Source organism: Eriocheir sinensis, chromosome 9 (genome assembly GCF_024679095.1).
Source record: "Eriocheir sinensis breed Jianghai 21 chromosome 9, ASM2467909v1, whole genome shotgun sequence".
NCBI lineage: Eukaryota > Metazoa > Arthropoda > Malacostraca > Decapoda > Varunidae > Eriocheir > Eriocheir sinensis.
The window spans coordinates 21,514,229-21,541,918 of record NC_066517.1 but is presented as its reverse complement, the minus strand read 5'-3'; the positions used below and the strand labels follow the sequence as shown (position 1 = coordinate 21,541,918).

Genomic DNA, 27,690 nt, shown 5'->3' with positions numbered 1-27,690 from the left:
AGCTTTGTTTTATTCACATGGCATTTGATATATAGTTATGAAGGAAGTTATTTTTTTTTAACTCATGTTGGTTTTGAAATGAAAGGACAACCCTGACTTATGTCCTAGATTTTAATGGGAAAATTTTTGCTCAGTATCTTGATAATTTGGGACAAGGTTGAAGATCACCTTATTGTCCCTGGGAGGTGATGAGGCCACCCCTCCAACACCTGCCCGCTAGAGCCTCACACAGCCCACTTCACCCGGGCAGCCCAGCTCTCCCCCACGTGGGTGTTGCGTCCCCCAATCCCCCACCTCCTGTTGGCTTTGCTCAAGTAGCCTTGTTGACCACCAGTACTGTCTGTTCTGTGCCCCTCCCCCCACCGGGCACCAGCCCCAAGAGTGCCAATGGGTGCCACTGTAACATGTAGTTGTAGCAGTATTTTACTCCCAGTAGAAGTAGATCTGTAACAAGAGGCTGCTTCATAAATTCTACCATACTACTCTGATTACTACAGTAAATATGTTGCTGCTTCTTAGCTAATGAATTTTGGCTCTGCTGTAGCTTAGTAGAATGAATCAACCATTGAAGTATTTGTAGGCATACACTTTTCAAATTATCTGAATTTTTACTTAAAGTGTTAGGAAGATGGTATTTAATAACTTCCTAGACAATATGACCCCCCCTAAAAGTAATATATTTACATAGTAGGTTATTTTGTAATTTCTTTTACAGAAGTCTACTGTCATCACATATAGGTTAACCATTGCAAGAAACCACTTACACTTGTGAAATAGTTTATACTATTTATATTTTCTTAATCACCTTTCTGTTATATATCATCCCTCTTAGTGTGACCCTTAAGGTATGTATTCAGTTTACTCCTGAGAAGCATTCTTAAATTCCTCTCACTGGTACATCAGCTGCTGTAGTCAGGGCGTGGTGGCAGGCTGTTGTCCTTAGCTGTGCTGGAGAATAGATCTTGTAGCACTGAGGAAGTATATAGCATCAGTACCAGGAGGCAGCACAGAGCCTGGGGCACCACTAGGACCTCATGACTGATCCCCAGAACTAACTGTCTCAGCAGGAGTCTGGGATGTTTTGGCTAGATCCTCACTGTAGGTTTTCATCCCTTGCTCTGTCGTGATGGCTTCCTGTATGGCAGCACATTACACTCAGGAACAGTGGTTTGTGTTGATCTTTGTAGGTTTGTAGGGTTTTTATTGATTTACTGTGTGACATGATGATGTATGAATGATAAATGTATCACAGTTGTTTCATGCTGTGGTTCTGGTATGTCATTTAAAAATGTATAAGTATTTTCCTGATGCCCCAGTGAACTTTTGTTTTTTTCTTTCATATGTTTCTTCACAGAGTTCATATAATATTCATTAAAAGAATTTTACTCCACACATGCTCCAACATAATAACTTCTGTATGTATGATTGTAAGTGAAAACAATATACAACCATCGTGTTGGCAGTAAGTTTGCCTTTAGTTATCCTGGACAGGTGCCATCATCACCACCAGGAACCTTACCTACACTTACTCTTGATGATACTCTGTCCCACTCTACTTATTTACACAAGATGATGATGATAAATGCCAGTGATCATGATATTTATATGCTATATTTCCTAATGAAGCGAGTAAGTATTCCCATCATTATAACAGTAATTCTTAATCAAGTTCATTGGAAACATTTTTGCATTGATATTAATGTTGTTTTGTCTCCTTGCAGTGCACAGCCGGCGGGAGAGGGTGAGGCAGGCAAGGAGGACCGCACGGATCAGGGTTACCAGAATGAGCAGGAGGGGTGGTATGACAAGGAGAGGACAGATGGGTACTATGGTGACTACAACAAAGAGTGCTTCAAGGACGAGGGGTACCAGAATGATAAGAGTGATGACGGGTATGCGGGGGAGCAGTACGACCAGTATGGGTACGGCTATGACCAGTATTCCGGGTATGACGAATATTATGGGTACGATAAGACGGGAGAAAATTACGACTATGCTCAGTACGGTTACTATGGGGAAGACGGGACGTGGATTTACTACCAGAATTACGATGGTTATTATGGGTACTACGACGAGGCTGGTGTCTTTCACACTTACAATGAGAACTATAATTATGCCTACCGGAGCAATGAACACTTGGACTCGATGGCAGAGCTGCAAGGTGATAGTGGCAAAGCTCTTGACGCTTCCAAGATGATCACTGCTCCCTCCAGCCTTGCCTCCACCCTCACCATCACCACCTCAGCCATCACCACCACTAAAGCCCTCAACTCGGTGCTCCCCACCACCACCACTTCCTCCTCCACCACTGCAAAGTCTGTGGGCAACCACGTGGCACCCACGCGGACAACACAGCAGAAAGCAGATGCTCTCCTCAACAAGTTTCTTCCTCAGCTTCCCATCTCTCTCCCCTCCACTCTTACCACCACCACTGCTGCTGCCACCACCACTGCCACCACCACCACCGTCACCACGACACAGTCCAACCGGCCACAGGTGCAGCCAGCAGTCCCCCAAGCTACACCTCTTGCAGCACAGCAGCGCCTTGCTCAACAAAAGCAGCAGCAGCAGCAGCAGCAACAACAAAAGCAGCAGCAGCAGCAGCAGCAACAACAAGCCAAGCCTGCTGCTGGTGGCTTTGGTCTGTTTGGTGGAATGAACAAGAAAGGCGGCCTTTTCAATGCCATGTCTGGCATCACGTCCAAAGTGAGCGACACTCTCAATACTGCTGTGAAGGAAGTCTCTGCAACTGCTGCAGCAGCAGCACAGCAGGCCAATGTTGCTGCACAGCAGACAACTAAAGTTGCCACAGCCAAGGCAGCAGCAGCAGCCAAGAGTGCAGGTGTAGTTCCTGGACAGCATGGGCAAAAACAACCTTCCCCTGCTCAGCCGACAAAGCCGCCAACCTCCATGGCCCGAACCCTCACCAAGCAGGAGAGTGTCAGGAGTGACAAAATGCCCACAGACGAGGCGGAGCGGCGATCGCTGGCCACTCTGCCGGAGACCACGGACCCCAGCTACCAGGGAGAGCTAGACCAGGTGAGGGCTTGTCATCTACTGGAACTACATTCAAGTATGATTTTGAGAAAATATTGAACTAATAAAGGCATTAAAATGCTGCACATAATAGGCTTTTTGATTCATAACAACTGTTAGCTGAGTTTTTCTAACCATGTCTTATGTTTGATTTATGCTCTTTGCTACTTACTAATCTATATTAGTGAAAGGATGGTGTTTGTATTCTGCATAACCAAGAATGTTATGATATTGGTGGATAAATGTAGACTAAGTAGAAAGCTTTTACAGCTTTTTCACTTTTCGTCATGATAAATTATTTTAGAAATGTTGCTGCGGCTGTGTCTTCACTAACACTTTTGTCGTCAGTCCCTGTGGCAGCAGGACAGCTACGAGACGGCCATCACGGACAGGACGCAGCAGCGGCAGGACAGCTACGAGACGGCTCCCGAAGACTCTCTCTACGACGAGGACATCCACGGCCCGGAAGAATACTACGACGAAGACTACGAGGGCCACTGGGACAGGAGAGGATACCCTGGTCATGTGAGTATGCACACACACCCGGCGGAGAGTCACCTGCTGGAATAGGGTAATGGTCTCAGGTGCATATGGTAAAGAGCCTCTTTTATTTATTTTTTAGGCTATTGTAACATAGCCAGGCATGTATTCTTAATCTAATCATTATAATGCATTCATTTACCAAACATTTCTTGCTGAGCTGGAGGACAAAATCACACTTGTCTTGACATTACTGTAGTCTAGTGCATTGTGCCTTTCAAGTAGACTTAGTGAGAAAACCTTGCATAACTAACAGTGGAGAGCCATCCAGTTACCTTTGATCACCTCCAGGGCATAGTTTTTGTAGTTAGGTTGCATTAATTAAACCCATCTGTAAAGAAGCCTCACAAGGTTAGCCATGACCATACACTTAAGCCTGGTCACTGTCCCAGCAGTATGCTAAGTTAAGCCTCTGTAACCCATAAGGACCCTTACTACGATGATGATTACTATGACGATGACCGCCGTTCTCAAATCTACGAGGACGATTACTACCCAGACTCCTTCGATAATGATGATGTATCGAGCATAGTGGGCACAGAGCGTGGCTTGCCTCGGTACTCGTCGCAGGTGAGGCTTCCTAGAGTCCCCCTCCTCTCACTTCCAGTCTCCTCAGTATTCCCTCAGCTAACTCAGCACAAAGCTAGAATCCAAGAACTGTTATCAGGGAGAACCAGTCAGGGAGCATTGAAATCAGAAATGATAAATCAGGAAAACTAAACAACAGAAACTGGTTGTATGTCACTTGGCCGGGAATCAAGAGAGATACGTCCCAAGACACTGTCAGTTCAGTGATAGATGAAAATTGCTCTTCCAACTCCTAGAAAATATTTGACTAATGACAAATGCATATGGTTATTAAGGATGCAGATAAGAAAAAAAGGTTTGGAAAATTGTCTTCTGTTATATTGAACTGAATATGTAAGATGAGTTATGATACCAACGTATTTCTCAGTGTGCCACAAGGTGACAGCCAGCAGTCATTTGGTGTTCAGCTGTGGCAAGGTTGAAAGGATGATTAAGTAACAGCCATGCTGCATCACTCTTTAGGAGGCAGCATTTATAACAAAGAAGTAGGCTTGCCTGCACATTCTCCCTGTAAGAAAATCATGGTGGAAAAGCTGTCCTGTTCTTAGGAACTAATAGATTTCTGCTCATGATGGCACTGCGGTGCTCATCACATTTTAGGTGTAGGTGCAGGCAGCCTCACGTGAGCTGAGGTGTGAGAGCAGCAAGGTTTTTACCTTTTCTTTCTTTTTAACCACAATGGCATATTGTGGTAAGGTCGTGCCTTGCAGCAGCATTACCAGCATTGCATGTTTGAGGGAATGATGAGGTGGATGAAGATGCACTGTTACTATTACTTTAATGCTACTTTGCATAATTCTCTAGTAGTTAGTTTGCTTTTTGCTGAAGTCTTGAATCAACACAAGCAGGGATGTGCATTGTTCACTCTTCACAAACATGACCACACATGTTAAGGTGACATGCACTGACATGGGTATGTTTGTTATCAAGAGTTTGATAATTTGGAAAATATATTTTCCTGGATATTTACACCATCATAAGGTTGGTACAGTGTAACAAGCATTTGCTTTACTTAAACAGTACAATGTACACAGCTAAGAAGTAGTTTATTATTTGATAAAAAATAAATATTAAAAAGTATATATTGATGTGTGCTGGTATAGATGTGCATATGTTTGCTTTTTTGTGTGTGTGTGTTGGGGTAACACTGTCAGGGTGGGCCAGGTGGTCACCACACTCCACATGCCCTGCAGGGGTCGGGTGAGAGGTTCCTGGACGGAGACACGCAGTACTCGACTGAGTATGAGAGTGGCACGGAGTCCAGGGAAGCTGTGAACGACCGGATAGAACCCTACCCTGGAGACCTGAGCAAGGTGAGCACATGTGTGAGTGTGTCTGTTTGTGTGTGTGTGTGTCAGGAGGTACAATAGAAGCAGGGAACATATAGGATGTGTTGTACAAGTGTGCAGGGCTCAATCTCCATTTCATTTCACCAAAGTGAAGCTTGTAAGGGCAGTACAGCTATCTGCTGAAGGGAAGTATGGTATGCATTATGAAAGCAGTTTAGATTTCTGTCACTGCTCTTTTGAGGATCTTTGCCAAAGCTTTTCAGTTAGACAAATTGCATAGCTACGTATCAGTGAGTTACTAATGAAATTCAAACATTTTGACAAAGCCTTTGAACTGCAAGGGGGTTTAATGTACACCCTTGTAGTTATACAATGGCAGCAATAGTCACTTACTGATGTTCAAACTATGTAATTATGACATGGGAAATTGTGGAGGTTCTGTATTCATAACCATGAAACAATCTCTGCAAGTCTCATGGCAGGAGTGTGGTGCAGGTAAGTGTGAGTCCTGACTCTGCGTGTGTTGTGGTGGCCGTGTGCCGGGTGTTGGGGCCGCACCCGAGTGTGTGCTTGGCCAGGCCGTGTGGTGTGTCGGGAGAAAGGTGGGTGGTGAGTCTGCAGCGCTGTGCTGGCGCGGACTCCAGTAATGGTGTGTGCTGCCACAATAGGCTTATCCCTTTCCACATTTCATATATGTATTAATTAGAAGTAGTACTGTAGTATTTTTCTGCAAATTGTTGTGCTATGTAATCCATTTTATATACATCTAGTATTATTGCAGGTTTTTATATTATTTTTGTGTGGTTCAGGTAACATTTTTTGAATTGGAAATTTGCTTTTTCCCTGCCACTAGTGGTGATGGAGGCGTGAGTGTGAGTGAGTGTGTGACTAGGAGGGTGAAAGAGGGTGCCGGGTGCGATCTTGGGTCTTTTCCTCCTGTGTTACAGTGCCACACGAACACTCAGCTCAAGCAGATTATGTTCACTGTTTACTTAAAGCTGCAAATATGTGCATTAATCTTACTGAACTTACACCCTCATTCATATGATCATAATCTCTAAAATATGCAAAAGGTAATTACTAAAACAAACATTTATCCAAAGCAACTCTGCCTTTTTCTATTTCCATCATCCTTCTTACTTTTCTTTGTTATTCAAAGCTTTCTATTCCTTCTTTCTTAGGAAAATGAGGAGAAGCCACAGGAATCTAAGGTGAATATTTCTGCTTACATTAATCCTGCTAGACTTTTGGTACACTAGTTCCTTTCCCTTGTCTCTCGCGTCCGACGCTCTCTCAAAACTGCAAGCTAGGCTGAAACTTTGACAGTGGTGTCGCCATAAATGAGAGTAGAAAGTGAGGCACACACGGGTTGTTTTTAATCCAGAGTGGTATCAGTGCTAAGTGGTATACGTATTGTATTATGCTCCTAATTTTGGCAATGAAACAGCTTTTCACAAAATCAGCATAACAAGCTTTTGTAAAAAGCGACTTAATTTTACGTGTTTTCGTTGTTCGTGAGTCAAGAGCACATGTGAACACAGTGTTGTACATAAAGAGTTCATTTTTATGCTTTGTGTCTCAGATTGAATTGCAAGTGGTACGTAGTTGCTTGTATTGGGTCTTGTGCGTCTCCAGTGTTCATGATATACTCAGATATATCCATTGTGATGTTATATTTGTCATGATTGTCTCTTGTCTCCTCACTGAGTTGATATGTTCGTTCTCATGTCCAGTGTCTTGTCTGAGTACAAGTGTAGTAATCATGCTGTCACAGGTACCACCTGTCTGTGGTCTGTTACCACAAGATCAATGATAAAAGTTTTCAGCACAGTGAACAACAAAATTTTGTAATTAATAAGCATTGACCAGCTTTTCTACATAGTTACAAGTCACTTATTTGAGATTTCCTTTATGTTTCCCCTAAATAGTCAATGAAAGAAGTTTTTGTGAAGCTCAGTCAATATTTTGAGAATACGTAGTTGTTAATATTTACCCATACTTAAAACATGACTAAATTACCTTTTTCACAGTAGAGACTAGATGAAAAGTTAAGAGTATGATGGAACGTAGAGCCTAGACCAATGACCAGACCCCACCACCACTAGCAGCACTCCTCCCTCGGTGGCCCTCAAGCGTACTCCTTCAGTTTTATTTCCCTTCACTTGACAGACAACTGTTTTGTTGCCTCAGTCCCCTCATGATGAGTTCCAGCTGTCCCTCCCTTGCACTGTTCTCTTCTCTTGTACACAGGCAACCTTGATCCCTTATTTTTCCCCTTGCCCCACATATTCTCCTGCTTCCCTATACAAACTAAAAACAGAGATAATAACATAGTACCCTCAATAAATAACATGTAAATATAGTCTTTAATAAGAATATGTTTTGGGAGTCGCTCACCTCTCATCATATTGACACTTCCGTACCTCCTCCGCTTCCCAGATTATTGATTTCGACATGAAGACTCGGACGGAGCACGTGAAGGCGGAGAGTGAAACCGCAAAGGTGAATTTTAGTTTCTCCAGTGCATGGTCCATTCTTTGCTATCGGCAGCACTCAGATATATCCAGAGACTTGATCAAGATAACTCGCTCAGTATGAAACAAAGCAAGCAACTCTCCCCCCACTTCACTCTCCTTCACATTTCAATAAGATTTCACTGCACTGAAATATTTTTAAATATATATATATATACTATAATTTGACTGTCACAGCACACATATACTCCCTTGAGCTTAGTCTTGCCTCTAGTCTCCCCTAGTGTGTGTGTGTGTGTCTCAGTGTCCCCTTTAGGTATAGCGAAGTGCCTCATATCTGTGCCTGAGATTGCTTGTAATAGGTATACATAAAACCTTTATTTTTCATTTTACATTTTTGGTTATTAAAATTGCCTCGACCAGTAAACTGTACTCGCTGATGCAGATATAGAATTAGTTTAAGTAAAGACAGATGGCCATGATGTCACTAAAAGGGAATCTTCTTCAGTTTGTGTGAATGAAGGTTATGAAGCTTTTGTTTATTTCATATAAATAGATGATGTAGCTATGGGAAGCAAATACCATGAGCAAAGTAAGGAAGTGTTCCTTCATAATGCCACAAAAAGACTCATAGACTTCATAGACTTCATAGAATATTGCTTTTTAGTAATCCTAAGGTTATACATGATTCATATCTTCAATTAATCTAGATCACTTAACTAATTAATAGTTCACAAAAACTAATATGTAGGCATAATGATGCCATTTGAAGAGCTCACTGAGTCAAGGTAGACTGAGCTGCACTTGACTAAAGCTCGCACTATCAATCACTGGTAATAACAACACCCAGTTATATGCAATCTTGTTGGGGTATGATGAAGGTCTACCATGAAGTACAGAATAGCAGAATGAACTGTCATGGTTTTGTTGAAACAGTTATATTTTAATTGCTAGTGTGCTTGTGTACAGGTGGACGTGTATGGAAGTGGTTACTGAGGGTCTTTACACAGTTCTCTGGTATATCTACACACTCTTCCCTTCCTATTCGATGGTCTCCAAAACTGTGCACTGCCTTTGTATTCCTAGAAAAATTGGTACCACTCTAAGTCTTGGGAAATCAGCACACACCAACTCCCACACGTTAGGTCACTGATTGATAGCTTGGCAAAGTGTAGCATTCCTGGCTGACGTGAGCACCGGGAGCACTAGATTGTGAGCTTTTATTGCCACCCACATGGCACTGTCACCTTGGCTTTCTGTGTTGATGGCACTGAGGTGTGGTTGTTTTTAGGTGTCCCCAGAGGGAGGTTCTACCAGAGAGACCTCAGCAAACAACAAAAAGATGTTATTCGAGGCAAAGATGATGCAAATGTCCAATGATAAGTCCGCTGTAGCGCCCTCTGAGAAGGTGAACACCTGCATGTTCTCTTTGCATGTCATCATGATAGAATTTAAAGAAATAGGAGTAATTAGTTCTCCTAAGGTGCATTTGTGGTGAGAAGTTTGCTGTGCCAAAACTCAGTTACAACATTTTGAGACATGGTGTTTCTAGCTACATAGTTGCTGTGTGCTGCACCACAGGTTCAGGCTGTAGGTGAGAAACCTCACACTCTTAGTGACGGAAACATTGCTGAAAAGGAGCTGCCAGACCAGCCCGCAGACCAGGCCCAGACCCTGGCAGAGGCTCCCTCCCCGAGTAAAAGCCTGGCCGAGGCTGACGTACCAGCCGTGCCAGCAGGCAAGGATGATGTGACCTCAGGGGAACACTCCATTAAGACTCAAAGTCAGACAGAAAAGAGTAAAGATAAACTTTTCAATTTTGAGGCCAAGCTGAGGCAAGTTCAGCTCGGCCCCTCGACACTGTCCTCCCAAGCACAGGTGAATAGAGGCATCACTTAGACACTTTGCTTTCCTCACATCTCCAACAGTTTACCACTACATGGAAATTTTCAAGATTCTTCCTCTCACAAGAAATAATAAGCTTCAACTTTTATGTCTGATTCACATTGGTACCACCTTAATTCTGTCTCCTGAGGCATGTTAAGTGAATCTCTCGGGGCCTCCGCCCAGCATGCTGAACCAACCATCTGCTTCCTGCATGGCCAGCACGGGGCCTCCCGGTGGCTGACACCCACCTGACGCTGGCACTCTTGTCACTGCCTTCTCAAAGTTGCCAATGAAATATATTCTGGAATACTCTTAAGAAACATGTTCAGGAAACTTTCTGTCTCTTACTGTCTTAATTTTCGTGTCTGAGTTCTGTCAGTGTGCTTGGTACAGGCATGTCGGCTGCTCTACCAGCACTCCATCTTGTGGGACTCGGTATTACTTGGCGGGAAATATTTACGCATGAGTCTTGACTGCTTCTCTTGATTATTTGTTGAAGATGCAGGACTTACTCTCTGAAATGTCATGTGTGTTTATCATATTTTTACTGCATATCTGTTCGTCTCAATAGAGAACTTTAGTGACTTTTTATTTTCTATGATGAACTTGATAAGTTTGCGAGCTTTCTATTTACTGTTCTTTCATAAGATATAGACTTGTGCGTAAAAGGATTGATTAGGAAACAGACTCATGTTTTTCTTGGTGTCTCACAGTTGTTCCTTTTTGTGAATTTATGCTGACTTGTATCTTGACTTTTGGAAGTAGGGACTCAGTGCTCTCTGAGTGAAGTGTGTAACCTTTGTGAAGCTGACCCTGTGACGATGAATAACTTGCTCTTCACTGTTCAGAGTGGTCCCACAGCGACCACCCTGAGCCAGCCTACTGAGCAGGTATCTAGGCAGAGCTCCTTCGAGGACAAAATGCGACAGATGAAAGGAATACTAAAGCTTCCAACGTTACCTACATCCCTTCCCACCTCTTTACCCATCAAGGTGATTCTTGCTCACATGGATGGGTTCTGAAACTTATTATGATCTTCCAATTACTCTAGAGGTTCATGAATGTGTATTACAGTGATAATTGATAATTTTCAGATCCCATCTTCTTTTTTCTATCTTCCATATAATGTGCATGAATATATTATGAGGAATATTGCTAACTTGTCTTATTATTTATTGATATGTTCAGGGACTTTGGGTAATTTCTCCAAACTGTAAATTTTTTCATAGATACCCAATTTAACGGGAGTCTCAGTGCCTAAACCCCAGGCCAGTGGCGCTGCCTCGGCCAGCCGGCCCGCAGCAGCAGCAGAACAGGTCAAGGAGGCTGAACACCCACCTCCGCAGAAGGTGAAGTGTAGGCGTATTTCATCTCTCTCTTTAATACGGCCGCTACTCTCTCAGGCAATCAGTAACTTGCATGTGCCACTCACTCTCCTCATTCCGAGAAGGGCTGAGTTGGTGTCCCCAGACCCCTGTACTCAGGGGAAAGTAGACCAAGTCCAGACTGATAGACCAGACCTTGTGCAGTCCTCGGCCCACCTTGTGCTTGCTTCCTGTAGGGTTAATAGACCAACAGCAATTTGGATGTGAGCACTAATATGGCAAAATTAGTGTAAAGTTGAATATGTCACATCAAATTGTAGGTAAGACCCATGCATATATCTGATGGGTCACTTCATTTACACCTGGCTTGCCCAATTTGATTCATCATTCTCCCCATGCTCTGAGTGGAAGACTGTTACTGACAAGCATTTTTCCAATAGTGTTCACTTATTACTTACTCATCTTCTACAGCATAGAGCTGTTTGCTAAACTGCTTGCCATAAGTTCAGTGTGTCCTTCCAAGCCACAAACTAAAAGTATATATAGTAGTATGACCTCCCTTAACTGTCAGTAGACATAGTTGTAAATAAAGTTGCCTCAAGTGTAGGTAGATATGATTTTTTCTAAATTGATAAGTTCAGCTCCCGTAACTAACATTAATAGTATGTATGAAGGAGTTGACACTTTGCACACCACCAATCCCTCCACTCAGAGCAGTGGCACAGGTAGAGGCTGCGGCACAGGTCTGGAGGCTCTGCCAGGCAGGCAAGCATCGTAATAGACTTTGGCAAAATTTTTGCAAGTTCTAGAGAGAATAAAATAGTAGTTTACTGTATATACATATTAGATTGCTTATAGAGAGAGAGAAATAAGCAGAAAATATATTACCAGATATAACTTTTCTCTAAACATCACTATAAAGTTGTATAGCACCTTTTGGCTTCTAAAGAACCTTTAGGTAGTTCATTACTCCTTAGTGGCTGTACATCCATGTAATGGAGTTAGTGTACAGTTGCCTCTACTGTAATGTTGCGGCTCTCTGAGTCATGGAACATCTCAATACTCTTTTTAGTGGATGACTTATTTTTCATGCATTTTAATGATGATGATTAATGATGTCAATATTTGTAACATCCATATACATACATACATACATACATACATATATATATATATATATATATATATATATATATATATATATATATATATATATATATATATATATATATATATATATATATATATATATATATATATATATATATATATCTGTATGTGTGTGAATGTATGTATTTATGAATGATGCAAAGCATGAAATAATAGTATACGATACCTTGAAACTATTTTCAAGTTCCAGTTCATTGATAGTTTTGGTATATTTTAATGATTGTCATGAAATGTGGCTTGAAACAAATGTTTTCTGGAAGGCCCATTCCTGCAGTAAGGTTGTCTATAACTTGTGGGTTTTAGGTCACCCAGCCAGACCAAAGCAGCTCTGAACCTGCAGCAGATCAAGCCAAGAAGGACACATTTGAGGAAAAGATGAAAACTTTGCAGAAACCCAGCTCTGAGGTGATTCTGGCTCTTATAAAGCCTTTGTATTTTTGCCAAATGCTTTTTTTTGTCACCGTTTGAATTCTTCTTCAGGAAGTCGAGCATACAGTTTTGCACCTCTGGTGTTTTAACCAGAAATCTGACCAAGTGTCTCACTTACCTGTATCATTTTCCTGCGCACATCAAACCTTTGGCTTCACGTCCACATTCTATCCCTGACAGACCTTTGCGCATGCTGTGCAGCAAATGAGAATCACCTGATGAAAACCCAACCCTCACCAAATTTCATATGAGCATGTCTCCCTCTTAACCCATGATCTCTCAATGCTCTCAACCACTAACTGCCCAGGGCAGTTGTGTGAGACCTCCTGTTGCAGTACATACTGAGTAGCATGACTACACTCTCCTGATCTACTGTACTCTACTCTGTTATCCTCACTGGTCTGTGCTCCCACTGATATTCTCCCATATCAGTTTTCTATCACTCTCCTCACATTATGCGCACCAGCAGTAGTTCTGTAAATTGCACCAACACCAGATATCTATTGATCTTAATGCCAACATTTATTTTACATTTTTATAAGTCGCATGATTTTGTTACTTAATTCCAAAATAAGTTTTACTGTAATCCTTGGTGAATTATGCCTTTTGTGGACCTGAAGGATGGCAATGATGAACACTGTTGAATAGTTCATGGAGAAGCCGCTGCTGGCCATTGCAATGCATTATCTTTGTTGATTCACAGCACTGTGAGAGGTGTGTGAAGGGTATGATGTGCACGCCACTAAACCCCAACTTGAGGCCAGTTTTTGTGCTGCCACAAAGCTACGGCTCACTGAATTACTCTTCTTTCCAAAAAGCTTAAAATTTTTGTGGTTTGGATTCTTTTCAGTAAAAGTGGCTCTTCTTGGCAGTTTGTGAGCTACAGAAGTTAGTTAAAGAAAAAAGTAACCAGTACAGAAAGCAAATAATTTATAATCATGTAAAGTTATGGAAATTAGTCCTTCATGCTTTGTTGTGAACAGACTTGTAAAGTCATTGCCACTTGCCACATTTTTTTTGGCACCATTCAAAGTAGATTTTCTGTCTATAACACTGTATGTGCTCTCTCTCTCTCTCTCTCTCTCTCTCTCTCTCTCTCTCTCTCTCTCTCTCTCTCTCTCTCTCTCTCTCTCTCTCTCTCTCTCTCTCTCTCTCTCTCTCTCTCTCTCTCTCTCTCTCTCTCTCTCTCTCTCTCTCTCTCTCTCTCTCACATAGAGTTTTGTAGTTAATTACAGGCAGATTCCTATCACATATAGTCTTTCTTCTTTTCTTTTCACTTCACACACAGCAAATAGTCATGTTCTCTTTAATATACTTGTTTGCATTTCCTTCCTTTTCCCACCTTCAACTTTTCCTCTCCCCTCTTACATGCGATAGGCACAGGTGCAGGTGGAACAGCAGGAACAAGCACAGCAACAACAACCACCACAACCACAACAGCAACCACAGTCAGAAAGATCAGTTGAGGAACAGAAGTTGGTAGCCGGGCAAGAATCCGCAGCAGTCAGTACCCGCAGTGACGTTATTGCATCCTCCGCTGACACTCCCATTGCTACCATCACTGACACTACCACCACCACCACAACCACCACCACTCCATCAACCAACACCACTACCACTTCATCCTCTCCCATGACTAACATCGCTGCCATCACCACCATTACTTCACCCTCTCCAACAACCAACACAACCATCACAACACATCCATCAGCCTCAGGAACACTCTCCACCTCCATTACCACAACTACTAACACTGCTACCCTGATGAGCGCTGCCTCGGGTGGTGTGGACGTCCAGGCTAAGGTCCCTGAGACGGCAGAGAGGGTGGAGCAAGCAGCACAGTCTCCCTCTGCACCGTCAGGCACAGAGGTGATGCCCGCTGGGTGACGTAGAAGAGCAGTAGCGTAGTCTATTGCTAAGGTGTTCAGGTGTCTGTTTATTGCTGCTGCTGCCTTGTCTCCCTCTCTGGCCCAGTCTGTGCTATCTCAGGCCAGGATTCATTACCATAGCTCGCTGCTTGCTCATTTTGCTGCAGATTAGGGTTTCAGCAGTTGTAATCTTCCCTCCAAGTGCATCTTTCCCCACTGAGGGAGAGGTAATTTTCATATTCCCGAGCCTAGATGTATCCGTAAAGGAAGTTTTGCTGCTGCCATTTGCCGCAGAGCTAGCATGGAGAGATTTATTAAGTTCTGCTCTTGTATTTTGCTGACTCCATACGCTGGCAGTTGTGGGAGGCCGGACATTCACTCGTAGCTGGGCTGAATGCAAGGCCCGTCTTAGGATACAGCTCAGGGTAGTTGTAGTGCTGCCTGGAACTGACACCTCCAGATACTACAAAACTTTTCCTTCCCTCCCTCCTCTTGGCTCTGCTCTCTGCCTGCTGAGGCTTCCTGTATCCTTGGTTTTGATGTAAGAATTTTATGTAATCCAGCTATTTTATTTGACTTCCAGATACTTTTCTACAGTTTGTTTGATTTGATTTTTTTGCTTGTTTGCCATACATACTGCTTGACATTTCTCATTTGTTTTCAGTGAGCACAACCTTCCATACTGTTGTCTCTTTAATCCTTTCACAGAGTATCCAGAGGTGTTTATTTTTGTCTTCACTGATATTAAATTCCTTTAAACTACCCCCCCCCCACAGCCCACCACAGGAGCTCAGCCCACAGAAACACCGGCTAGCCAAGAGGTGAATATTTATCCTCATGGAATATTATCTCTAATGAAAAAATGACAGTTTTGTATTTACCTTCATCTTATAATAATCACACTTAACCAGACAAATTTTCCTTTACGCCGACAGCCATCCTGCATGTTGTGTCTGTTCCATATTCTCCAAACCTTCATAACTTTGGGTGTGACATTACTTTGCAGTGCACACATGATTCCAATTACCTGTCCATATCAATGCATAAGTGGCTGACGCACCTGGAACAGCTTGGCGTCTCCTCTCCTTCCCTGCCTGAAATGCGTTATCTCTCAATTCTTAGGCTCAGGTCGAGGTTCCGCAGCAACCCGCAGAAGAAAAAGCAGCTGTGGTTGATGACAAGGTGAATCTTCTTCCATGTCTAGGATTCTTCTCATTGCTCCTTAGCACATAGGTAGCAATGTTTTTCTGGCCTTCCCAATCCCAGCACAGTCCCTCATGCTGGGGCCAATAGTTTGAAGCTTCTCGTAGGATGGCAAGAAGAAACCCGAGGCACAATTTTTAGTAGTTCATCCTGTCTTCTGTGCTCGAGTTTCTTTCCACATTGTTTATATTATGACTTTTCTCTCCTGGATTTCCTTATCTTGGGACTGGGTGATTGCAAATGGTGAACACTTCGAAGTGCTTTCTTCCACCACTGAGTGAAATTTCGTCTTTTTTGCATTTCCATAACAAGTCCTGCCATAAGACATACTATTTGTACTCTATCTACTGTGCATTTCTAAGCAGTTGAAGTTTTGTTATATATATATATCCATAACAAATTATGTGCTGATTACATCGCTTAACTTGTTGACATTGAGGGCAGAAGTGCATTTCAACTTCTGCCGCTGTGCATGCCTCGGCGGATGATGCATGACGTGTTTGCATGCCTGGTGTCCCTCTTGTTGCCAGCTGACCTTCTCACATGACCTAATGACCAAGAGTGTTTCAAAGCACTCCTTGGGTGGTGCCCTTACAGGTCTATATGATATTTAATTTTCCAATCCAAATATTCTCCCAGAAAACTTTATTCCATATTTTTAGTGTTTTCTTTACCAGGGAAAAATTTAGCAGTATATATATTTTGTAGTTTCATATTTTCTCAGGTATGTTTGGTATTGTACCTATAAAAATGATACTAGTTACCTACTAATTTTTGCTAGTCATCAATGGTAGTATTGCCATGCGTATTAGTGGACGAGGCTCTCTACATCATGAAGAGTACAATTATTCCTGCCAGATTTCAGTAGATCATAATTACATCCACTTCAGAAGGGAAGCACCTGCCTTGGACTGGGTAGCTTGGTGCACAGTAACAAGTAACATAAATAAGAGTAATAAATAGCATTCATTGTGGTTTTATTGTTTTGCAAACTAAATTATTAAGTTGCATTCATGAGTTAAATATAGCACAGTGACCAAGGAATCATGCAAGAACCACTTAATTTATTATATCCTGAACAGTTGAAACATAGCATGAATAGACATTCATGAAAGAATTCAGCTCTACTACTTTTCATCCAGCAGAGTTTAATTCAGTAATACCAATGTAAAAGGGATTTTGTCAAGTGATCAGAATGTATTGCATGATGTAGAGGTCTTGTCATAATAGCTTGGCTAGAGATAAAGAACACCCTGGTGCCTACGGGTGTTGCCATAGCTGCCAGCACTCAGTGGCTGGGAGTAGTGCTGGGATGGAGCTCCTGTGTACTAGTTCCTGGTACACTGATACACCATCCTTCAGTAATCCTCCTGACAACTTTATTTTCTTTAAACATTTAAATATAAACCAATGGGGAATATTATGTCTCTCTTCCATGATGTGGCTTATTTTAACTTCCTCATTTTTAAACTGCTTATGCTGTTTTTTAATCTCTCCTCATCTAAAAGAAAAAAAGTGGAAAAATAAATGTTTCAATGTGTGTGTGTGTGTGTGTGTGTGTGTGTGTGTGTGTGTGTGTGTGTGTGTGTGTGTGAATATACTGTGATTTCAACTCTTTCCCTCTGCTGTGGTGTTGTCGCGAGCTTACGAGAGCTGTACGTGGGCGGTGTTGGTGTGCAGTGTGTTGCCTGCCTCTACCTGTTTTCTCCCCGTGTGTCAGGTGGCAGGTGTCCCCAGCACTACCGGCCCTGCGGCCCCTGACCACCAGCCACCTCCAGTCCAGGTGAACCTCTTTATGTGCTTTGGCCTTGCTTGCTTCTTGCCTCAACTCCACTACACTCCGTTCAGATTACATTGGCAGATAAGCCCCTCCCTCTTTATTGCATGGATATTGGCAGTCCATAGTCACCTCATGCCCCTTCTCAAACTCCATCAAATTAGCTTGGCAAACAAGTCCTTCCCCCTTTCCCATTACCTGGCACATAAGCCCCGCCCCCTCTCCCATCAAATTGGCAAATAAGCCCCTCCCTCTTTAATAACTTGGCAAGTAGGCTCCTCCTCCTTTATAAACTTGGCAAATAGGCTCCTCCCCCTTTATTAACTTGGCAAATAAACCCCGCCCCATTTCCATTAACTTGGCAAATAGACCCCTCCCCTTTTTCATGAAATGTACATTATTGGCCAGTCCACAAGCAAGCCACGCCTCCGCTCTCCAGCTGCTGTACATGATTAGTGGATACCGGGAAGGGTTAAAGCTATCATGGGTTGCTGGGCTGGTGGGGCGGGGTGGGACTTGTCTGTGGAGCTCATCTTAACAGAGTGTAGCCAGTGTTCACCCTTCCCACATTGTCATGTTGGTGGAACGTTAATCACCTATTAGAACGATTGGCTTCACGGATCACCAGCTTTTTTGAAGAATGTGATTTCAATATTCTGTAAGGAAACTGGTTGCATATCCTGAAGTTCTCACAGAGGTTAATCACCAGCCATATGATACACACTTGTAGTGTTCTGTAGAGTAGCAGTTTAATAAGTAATGAGGTAATGAACTTGTTTTAAGTGTGGCTTTACATTGGCATAGTTTGTCCTGTAGCTGTAGCTCTTTATTACTATTCTTTTGTATTTGCGAGTTGTAGGAGGCGGAGGAGGAGGAGGAGGGGTTGGAGTGTTAGGTTCTTCATTTGTTACTGGTTTATATTGCGATATAACCTGATGATATTATACATTTTGGTGAAATGTAATTACGCTTCATATATATATATATGTATATATATATATATATATATATATATATATATATATATATATATATATATATATATATATATATATATATATATATATATATATATATACTGTGAAAGCAATATGTAAAGTAAATAAATGCTATTATATTCAAGAAGTGAGCGTTGACAAGCTTTCACCATGCGAGTGAACCCTCAGCAGCAGTGCTTCGCAGGCACGGTATTTGGAGGCGCATCTTGGCGCACTCAAATGTCGTAAATAAGAATATGGTGAAGGCTTGCCCAGAGCAATGTGATACATGCTCTTAGCTAGGTATTAATCATTGTTGAGAGAGTAGGCAAGCCCTTGAGAGTGAGTGTAGGGCAGTTTACTGACCGTTGGTGTGTTGCGTTGCCGCGGCAGCAGCAGCAGCAGCAGCAGGCCAAGGAGGACGCCGCCGCGCGAGGCGACGCTCAGGTATACTCTTGGCCTCCTCTCTGCTGCACGCGTCCTGCGCTTGTCCTGCATCACACACGGCTGGGCGGGGCAGCAGTGCCTTGTGGCGCGGGTTGTTCCCTCATCTTAGTCAGCCTCCCTTGACTTGACTGGCGGGATAGCTGTGGTGGGCATTGCCCTTTGAAGTAACCCGCCGGGTTGATGGGATGGAGCCTTATCAATAACAATTAATTGAAGAGTGATATGAGCGGCACCAGAAGACTCTGCCTCGCCCAGTGCCCCCTCACGGCTGTGCTGCAGTGAGGGGCAGTGTCTTATAGAAGTGTTAAGCCTCTACCGGCAGCATCTTGTGTAGACATACCGCTAGCTGCAGGGCCTCGGGGAGGGGGGAGGGCGGGGTGTAGGGGCGTAGATGCAGTATTCAGTGATCCATTAATGTTATGGATGCAGGGACAGCTGTGTAGATGCTTGTAAAGGTCGCTGGAAGGTGACAACAGAGGCAAGGCTGCACATTGTGGTCTGCGAGAACCATCAAACACAATACATAAATAGTAAATGAATTCTGTAAAAGTTAAACAACTAAAAAATAGTGAAAAGGAGTCGGAGTTACTTACCGGTCTAAAGTGGCGACATCTGAAATGAAAGTATACTGGGAAGTCTATTTTTTTACCAGCAACTCGATGCAATGTATACCTTTCAAACCTGCTATCAGATATGGTACAATTTGATTAGAATCACCGCTGTAATAACGGATTCCACTATTTCCACTCTCCCTGACTGTCACTGTAGACCTTAAAACACGTACTGTTCCCGTGGATGTCAGACGACCGCTGGTGTAATGACCTGGGCGAGGAGCACACGAGATGCTGAGTATAATCTGCCGCTCTCGACTAGACGGTTATCAGCACAGGAAATCCGTCGGGAGTGAGAAGCACTGACTGGCATCAGTGAGTGTACATGTTGAAGTCGGGTTGTGTTACCTGTGTGGCGCTGGAGGCAAAGAACGGAAAAAAAACGTAGTGCTTAGTGCTGCTGTTTGCCTGTAAGTGTTGAATGTCCGTCGATCCTTCATGCGACGAGGCGCCGCCGCTCGTCTTGCCCGGCGCTCCGGCAGAGGTGAGTTGTTTAGCGGGACGAAGAGCCATCACTGAAGAATTATTACAAGAGAGATACGTTAAAGCTGCGTGTTGCCTCGGTGCTCCTCTCCGTAGCATTATCCCTATAGCCTGGGGTGGGTAACAAAGCGATTATCATGTTAAAGGGCAGTGCTCTTCAAATTTTGGTGCCATTAAACTCCATTACAAGGATTTCCTATATCGGTTATAAAGCCTTTTGTCAGTATACTGAAGCCCGTAATCTTGAACATTTCGGCACCTCATTTTGCCTCTCGTAGAAGTTGCTGACACTTTCACGGACTGTTTTGTGATGGTGGTGATAGTTTTACCCGATTAAAGTGAATTGTCGAGTCCGTTTTGGCATAGTTTTACCCGACTATAGTGAAGTGTCGAGTCCGTTTTGGCGTTGGCCCCCGCGGGTTCGTTTCTCCCCTCTGCTCTGCCACACAGTCCCAACACCTATTTCTTCCTCTCATATGTTACCTATAGCTTACATACGAGAGGAAGAGATAGGTGTTGGGACGGTATGGCAGAGCAGAGGGGAGGAAAGGACCCGCGGGAGCCAACGCCAGACCGGCCTCGACATATTTGGAAGACTATAGTGCATCAGGAACGGGAAAATCACCCATAAAAACCCGGTCAATCTTCTCTTTAGCCTTGGAAATTAGTCGTCATGGGAGCCTGGTACGCTGAAGAATGACCAATAACGGAGGCTCCCGCAATCTGGTGTTTGATAATGACGACCGAGTACTTGCGCGCGCCGATGTCCTGCGAACCCTTGGCCGTGTGGCTCCTGTAGTGACGTTGCCAGATTGTCGTACTCAGCCTCTTATATTTTCCGACTTCCGACCCATAAACTGTCTCTTGGGCCCCAATAACTAGATTCATTTATATTCATCGTTAAAGTAGTTAATTTTCGATGTTTCTTGGCAATAGTTAGGCGTCAAAAACCGGTATAAATGCTATGCTCTGGGTACGATAATCTGGCACCGGTGAGGAGTCAGATCGGGGGAGACATGCTTAGTGAACCTGAAATTCGGAAGTTGGACCCAAAAACTGTCTCCTTGGCTCCAATAACTAGATTCATTTATATTCATCGTTAAAGTAGTTAATTCCTGATGTTTCTTGGCAATAGTTAGGCGTCTTAATCCGGTAAATACTATGCTCTGAGTACGATAATCTGGCAACGTTGAGATGCTTCGTGAGCCTGAATTCGGTCTTATGTAGAGGAAATACCAGCCCAGTCTCTCTCATGAAAACTCGCTGGAAATGGTGAGTATATTATGGCATTTTCTCGATATTCGGTAAAACTAATTGTACACATACGAAGTGAACGTAACATATTGGAACAAACAGTGGAGGCTTCTGTCAAACGCATCAGAAAATACAGAAAAAACCCGTCATAGAATTAGAGAAATATGAACGGTAAAGAGTGACGATGTGGCTTTTCTCAATATAGAAGCGAGATTAATAAATTTTGATTAGTGGAGGTTAGAAATTATACCTTCTGCCAAACGCACGGAAAAAATACTGAAGAAAAAAACGTCATAAAATTAGAGAAATATAAACGGGAAAGAGTAAAGATATGTCTTTTCTCAATATAGAAGCGAGATTAATAAATTTTGATTAGTGGAGGTTAGAAATTATACCTTCTGTCAAACGCACGGAAAAAATACTGAAGAAAAAAACGTCATAAAATTAGAGAAATATAAACGGGAAAGAGTAAAGATATGTCTTTTCTCAATATAGAAGCGAGATTAATAAATTCTGATCGGTGGAGGTTAGAAATTATACCTTCTGTCAAACGCACGGAGAAAATACGTATGAAAAAAACGTCATAAAATTAGAGATATATAAACGGCTTTTCTCAATATATGGAAGAGATAATTCTAGTCTGATTATAGGAGGTCAGAAATTACACCCGTTCCTGTAGTATTATTTTAACTTAGACGCAGCGCTGTGTTGTATCATATTCTTAGGGTTCCAATGTTGTGCAGTTCATAGGTGACATAATTAAGGTCGCTGGTTTGTGAAGGTGTACAGTGTCGCCACCTCACGCACCTGATCTATGTAAGTGTACCGAATTCTTACCTTGTGCCTGATAGCTAGTCTTAGGGGGTATAGTGTCTTTGATCATGCTCCCTGTACCGTAAGTTCTGACTCACATCCTACCTGGTGCCTGATAGCTAGTCTTAGGGGGTAGTGTCTTAGTCCATGCTCTGTACCGTAAGTTCTGACTCACATCCTACCTGGTGCCTGATAGCTATTCTTAGGAGGTAGTGAGTTAGTCCATGCTCTGTACCGTACTTTTTTTGACATAGATAGGAATGGTTGACGGAGCTGGCGAGGTTTTCTATGGCTTTTATTAATAGATATTAGTTTTTTTTATAAGTCCTGTTTCTATGCTATTTCGATAGAGCTGCCTACTTACTAGCCATATTTTTAACTATAATTCGGCTTCCTAAACATAGCAGTAGTAGAGCGATACCCAATTATTATTATTATTATTATTATTATTATTATTATTATTATTATTATTATTATTACTATTATTGCTATAGTTATTATCTCTTAGTCGGAGCAGGATGTGGCTGCATTCTATCTTGTTTCCTGCAAGCTGTAACAACAACAACAACAACAAAAAGTAGTTGATAACGCGGTTGAATTCCAAACGTTTTGCTGTCTTCCTTCTCTCTCTGAACAGCGCTCTCATAACGAACTTGCAGCAAGCCAGTGGCGTAGCTGGGGAGGAGGGGGGCCTAGTGTTTGTTTATAAGTGAATCATCTCATTCTTTCATGTGGGTGATAAGCTTTTCTTTGGGGCGGCCTGAGGGGTTTGGACAACACAGGGATGAAAGAGTGAAGATGCTGGTTAACTCTTGCAGAAGGGATTTGGACAGAACAGGGATGAGAGTGAAGATGCTGGTTAACTCTTGCAGAAGGGATTTGGACAGCTCAGGGATGAAAGAGTGAAGATGCTGGTTATGGGCCCTCTTCGATCCCCCTACAGTTACGCCACTGCTTGCAGCACTAAAACACACAACATCAGCCTTAAAACTCTGCCTGAAAAAAACACACATCAATAACAGCTTCTAGATACAAATTTACAACGATAAACTGTCCCAAATGGACTGCTTTCCTTCCTTTCTTTATTTTCTTGACATCGATCTCGCAGCTTTTAACTAAAACACACACCATCAGCTTCAAAACAATGCCTGAAAACATAAAAAAACCAGCTTCTAAGTAGGCTACAACACGATAAACTGTATCGGACGGACTGTTATTTTCTCTCTTTATTTTCTTAACATCGATCTCGCAGCTTGTAACTCAAACACACACCATCAGCTTAAAAACGATGCCTGAAAACATGAAAAACAGCTTCTAGGTACAAGTTTATAACACGATAAACTGTACCGGACGGACTGTTTTCCTTTCTTTCTTTATTTTCTTAACATCGATCTCGCAGCTTGTAACTCAAACACACATCAGCTTCAAAACTCTGCCGAAGAACAACAAAAACAGCTTCTGGCTACAACAAAATAAACTGTAGGTTACTCGACGGACTGCTTTCCTTCCTTCCCTTTATTTCTTAACATCGATCTCGCAGCTTGTAACTTAAACACACATCAGCTTCAAAACTCTGCCGAAGAACAACAAAAACAGCTTCTGGCTACAACAAAATAAACTGTAGGCTACTCGACGGACTGCTTTCCTTCCTTCCCTTTATTTCTTAACATCGATCTCGCAGTTGTTTCTAAGTCACACACCATCAGCTTCAAAACTCTGCCTAAAAACAACAAAAAACTGCTTCTGGATACAACACGATAAACTGACCCGACGGATTGTTTTCCTTCCTTTCCTTTATTTCTTTACATTGCTCTCGCAGCTTGTAACTTAAAACATACCTCGCCTGAACCTTGGCCTGAACAACAACAGCTTTCAGAACAAACTTGCAGGTGCTGCCGCTCGTGGTGATATGCATAGTGTCCTTTCTGCATAGTGCTCTCTCTTGGTCTGTAGTCCTGTAGAGCTCGTTCTGCGCATGTGCTAGTGACAGCTGCTCTCAGGACACCGGGGCCACAGGAAACTGGCCCGGGGTTATCTTTAGGCTAATGAGTATGACGCTACGATATCACTCCTCTCCTGTGTTATCTCTCTCTCTCTCTCTCTCTCTCTCTCTCTCTCTCTCTCTCTCTCTCTCTCGGTTATTTGACGTGCTGCCAGTTCTTATTTCCTTCCTTCCCTCCTTCCTTCCCCCTGACAGATACCATCACCGCCTCGCCCCTCCCAAATGAGTTTTTTCTCCCCATCAGGCGTTTCATCATGTTTCCCAATTCCTTCGCGCCATTCCATTTAGAAGGGGAAAAAAAATCCTACCGGTAAATTAAGCCGAGGTATATAAATGAGGTATCGTCTAAGGAAAAGAAAGATAGAGTTCCTTATTTTGACTACACTGTTATGTCTCGGCTCTGTTTTCGGGAGTATAATTTCTTTCCTCGCTGTGAGAACTATTGGATTGGTGCGAAGGGAAGGATAAGCAGGCCGCGGAGAAGAAAGTCAGGGGCGAGGCTGGTATTGTTTCCCTTCACTCCAGAATCAAGTCGAACTGAAACCCAACACCTAAAACCTGACATTCCTTCCACTTCATAACTGTACAATCCGTCTGCGTTAGTGACACGCCCCGCTCGGTTCCCGCCCCGCCAGATCACCAGCCCGGGGACCGTCGATGCCGCCGCCACTACCCCCGTGGGCGAGGCGCCGCGGGATGGCAAGCTGTCGCCGCTGCCGTCCACGGATGAGCGCCACGTCAGCTTCGAGGAGGATGGCGGCGTGCCCGGCGAGGAGGGGCCGCCGAAGAAGAAGATGACGGCCCGCGAGCGATGGTACTGGGCGTTCGACAAGATCGTCGCCAAACTGAACGTGAGTACCTGTTGCGCTTTTCGTTTTTCTATTGTTTTAGGGTCTGGTTCGAGTTCTGGACAACGTTACTAGAATATCGTACGCATAACATTGTATTTTCCGGTTTCTGGCCCATAAATATTGCAAAAAAAAAAATCAATAATTAACGATTTTAACAAAAATTATAAATGCATATCGTTATCTCTGTGGGTGCGATAGTTTTTAGTCAGAAATCGGCAAAAACAATACGCTAAGTACGACAATCTGGTAACGTTGGTTCTGGATTCGTTCATTTCCTTGTCAAGTCCTTCACCCGCCCTGAGGTTTGTTTATGTATTTTTCATATATTTTCTTTCGTTCAGTATTCAGGTTTCAGCGATGTTATTATCTTGGCGTCGTTTACTTAATTTTGCAGAGCGAGAAATATAGATAGTTATGCTTCCTTAACTGTGCGTCATTCTGTTGCTGTTTAATAAGTGGGCTTGTGAAGGACTTGTCAGAATTGATTTTTTTTCGTATTGTGAAGTTTCCCTGAGGCTACTGGGTGTGAGGGAGAGTCCTGGCTCATTTCCCTCTTAATGTAACTTTCTCAGCACTCGACGGTCAAAATAACTTCAACTCCTTACCGTGTTGCGCTTTTTTTTGATCAGCCATTACATATTTCAATCTTTTATTTTATCATTTATTTATTTACAACAATTATAAGGTGACAATGCCCGCCCAAATGATAAATCCGTTAAAAAGTGACAATACCTTAAAAAAATATAATCATTCCTTAAAAAAGTGGCGGGATTTCTAATAATGACAATTCCTTAAAAAAAAAAAAACGAAAGCAAAAGAAATCAAGAACGTTAGCAACTGAAGAATCAAACGCGAACACAAGGAAGATAAAATAAAAAAAAAGACAAACTAAAAAAAAAAGGAGAGGGAGAAGAAAGAATGAGAGCAAGATAAGAGATAACGAAATAAATGAAAGAAGAAGAAATAATGAACCAGAGTGAAGAGAATAAGAACTTTGCGTACGATACATCTGTTTTTTTTTTTATTGCTGTTACTCTTTTTATTTCGGCTGGTATTGTTTGTTTCTGTTGCCTTTTTGGTCTTGTTCTTCACCGGTCATATATGCGTCGCCTTTCACGTGAGTTTCCTCCGGCATTTCTCTCCTTGATCTTCCTCTCCGTCACACAGTTTTGTTTCGCCGCGTTTCTGTTGCCTCATTTTCCGCTGACAACCTCATACGACTTGTGCAATATTATGAAGCCAGTGATTTCTTCCTTGATCTCAAATTGGTTATTAAAGACCAGAGTTTAAGCCTCTTACACTCAGGCGCTCAGGGTATCATCGTTATTATTATTTTTATTATCATTATTATTATTGTTATTGTTGTTATGAATATGTACCTGTTCAACGTGAAGCTCAAGAAAGAAGAAGAGAGGACAGGTAAGCCAGGTAAGAATATTCCCGTGTAATATCTAATGATGCAGGTGGATGAGGGACGATAATTACCTATAACATTTTACCCAAGATGCAGTTTGTTGAGAGTATCGTTTTACCCTCATTTTTCTTTCCTTAACAATGTTCGTTCCTTCGCATTTCTTGTTCTTGTTATGGGGACGCGGTGGTCGAGTGGGTTATTCTTTTTGGGAAGGGACGTAATAGTTTTGTCGAGAAATAAGCTCAACTGCAGGTGATAGCAAGGGAGTCATGTGCTTGGTGGAGGACCCTCGTTGGAATAAGTGATGATTCGCACTCAAAACTATAATCTCTTAAGAAAATATTCCGCCATGAAAATACAATCCTTCCCTCCCCCCCAAAAAATTCCCCATAAAAATATAATCCTTCCAAAAAAATATTCCTCCATGAAAATACAATCCTTTCCCCCCCAAAAAAACCCCATAAAAATACAATCCTTCCCTCCCAAAACCCCCCATAAATATACAATCCTTCCCCCCAAAACCCCCCATAAAAATACAATCCCTCCCCACCAACCCCCCCATAAAAATGCAATCCTTCCCCCCCAAAAAAAACATAAAAATGCAATCCTTCCCCCCCAAAAAAAACATAAAAAAAAATCCCCCTAGAAAATACAATCCTTCCAAAAATACACATCCCGTTTCCCTCCCCCCCCCAAAAAAAAAGGAGGTGACGACTTCTCTAAAATATTGTTGATTGTAAAGAAAAATAAAAGAAATCACGCGACGGAATGCGAAGGAAGAGTGGGTGGCGGAACACGCTTGGATTCCTTAAGCCTTATCTGACAATACAAATCCTCCTCCTCCTCCTCCTCCTCCTCCTCCTCTCCCATCTTCTGCTTCACCTTTCGCATCGTCTTTTCCTTTCATTTTTATCTCGGTTGATATTTCCATTTTCTTTACTTTTTATCACGCCTTTGATATTTAATTGTTTGTTTGTTTGTTTGTTTGTTTCTGGTTTCTTTTCTTCTCTTCCTTTCCTCTTCTTCCGCTTCTTTCCCTTCGCTTCTTCTCTCCTCTTACATCCCAGTGCGCTCTCTCTCTCTCTCTCTCTCTCTCTCTCTCTCTCTCTCTCTCACGTTTTCTCCTTTATTTCTGTCTTACCTAGATTCCTTCCTCTTTTTCTTCCTTTTCTTTTACTTTTTTTTTTCTGTATCTCTCTCTCTCTCTCTCTCTCTCTCTCTCTCTCTCTCTCTCTCTCTCTCTCTCTCTCTC

At 42.6% G+C, this 27,690-nt stretch overlaps 1 protein-coding gene across 1 annotated transcript in view; it reads left to right on the top strand.

The window, feature by feature from the left end:
- LOC126996136 (uncharacterized) overlaps nt 1–26,811 on the top strand; it is an 88,653-nt gene extending 61,842 nt beyond the window's left edge. Inside the window, exons 13-28 of the mRNA XM_050856347.1 lie at nt 1,722–3,039; nt 3,385–3,561; nt 4,003–4,146; nt 5,358–5,477; nt 6,635–6,664; nt 7,893–7,955; nt 9,219–9,335; nt 10,663–10,806; nt 11,044–11,163; nt 12,613–12,714; nt 14,116–14,241; nt 15,383–15,427; nt 15,729–15,788; nt 17,530–17,592; nt 18,957–19,010; nt 24,809–26,811. Of these exons, the coding sequence (XP_050712304.1) occupies nt 1,722–3,039; nt 3,385–3,561; nt 4,003–4,146; nt 5,358–5,477; nt 6,635–6,664; nt 7,893–7,955; nt 9,219–9,335; nt 10,663–10,806; nt 11,044–11,163; nt 12,613–12,714; nt 14,116–14,241; nt 15,383–15,427; nt 15,729–15,788; nt 17,530–17,592; nt 18,957–19,010; nt 24,809–25,096 (2,971 nt within the window). The 3' untranslated portion in view covers nt 25,097–26,811. The remainder of the gene's footprint in view (nt 1–1,721; nt 3,040–3,384; nt 3,562–4,002; nt 4,147–5,357; nt 5,478–6,634; nt 6,665–7,892; nt 7,956–9,218; nt 9,336–10,662; nt 10,807–11,043; nt 11,164–12,612; nt 12,715–14,115; nt 14,242–15,382; nt 15,428–15,728; nt 15,789–17,529; nt 17,593–18,956; nt 19,011–24,808) is intronic.
- The last annotated feature ends 879 nt before the right edge of the window (nt 26,812–27,690 follow it).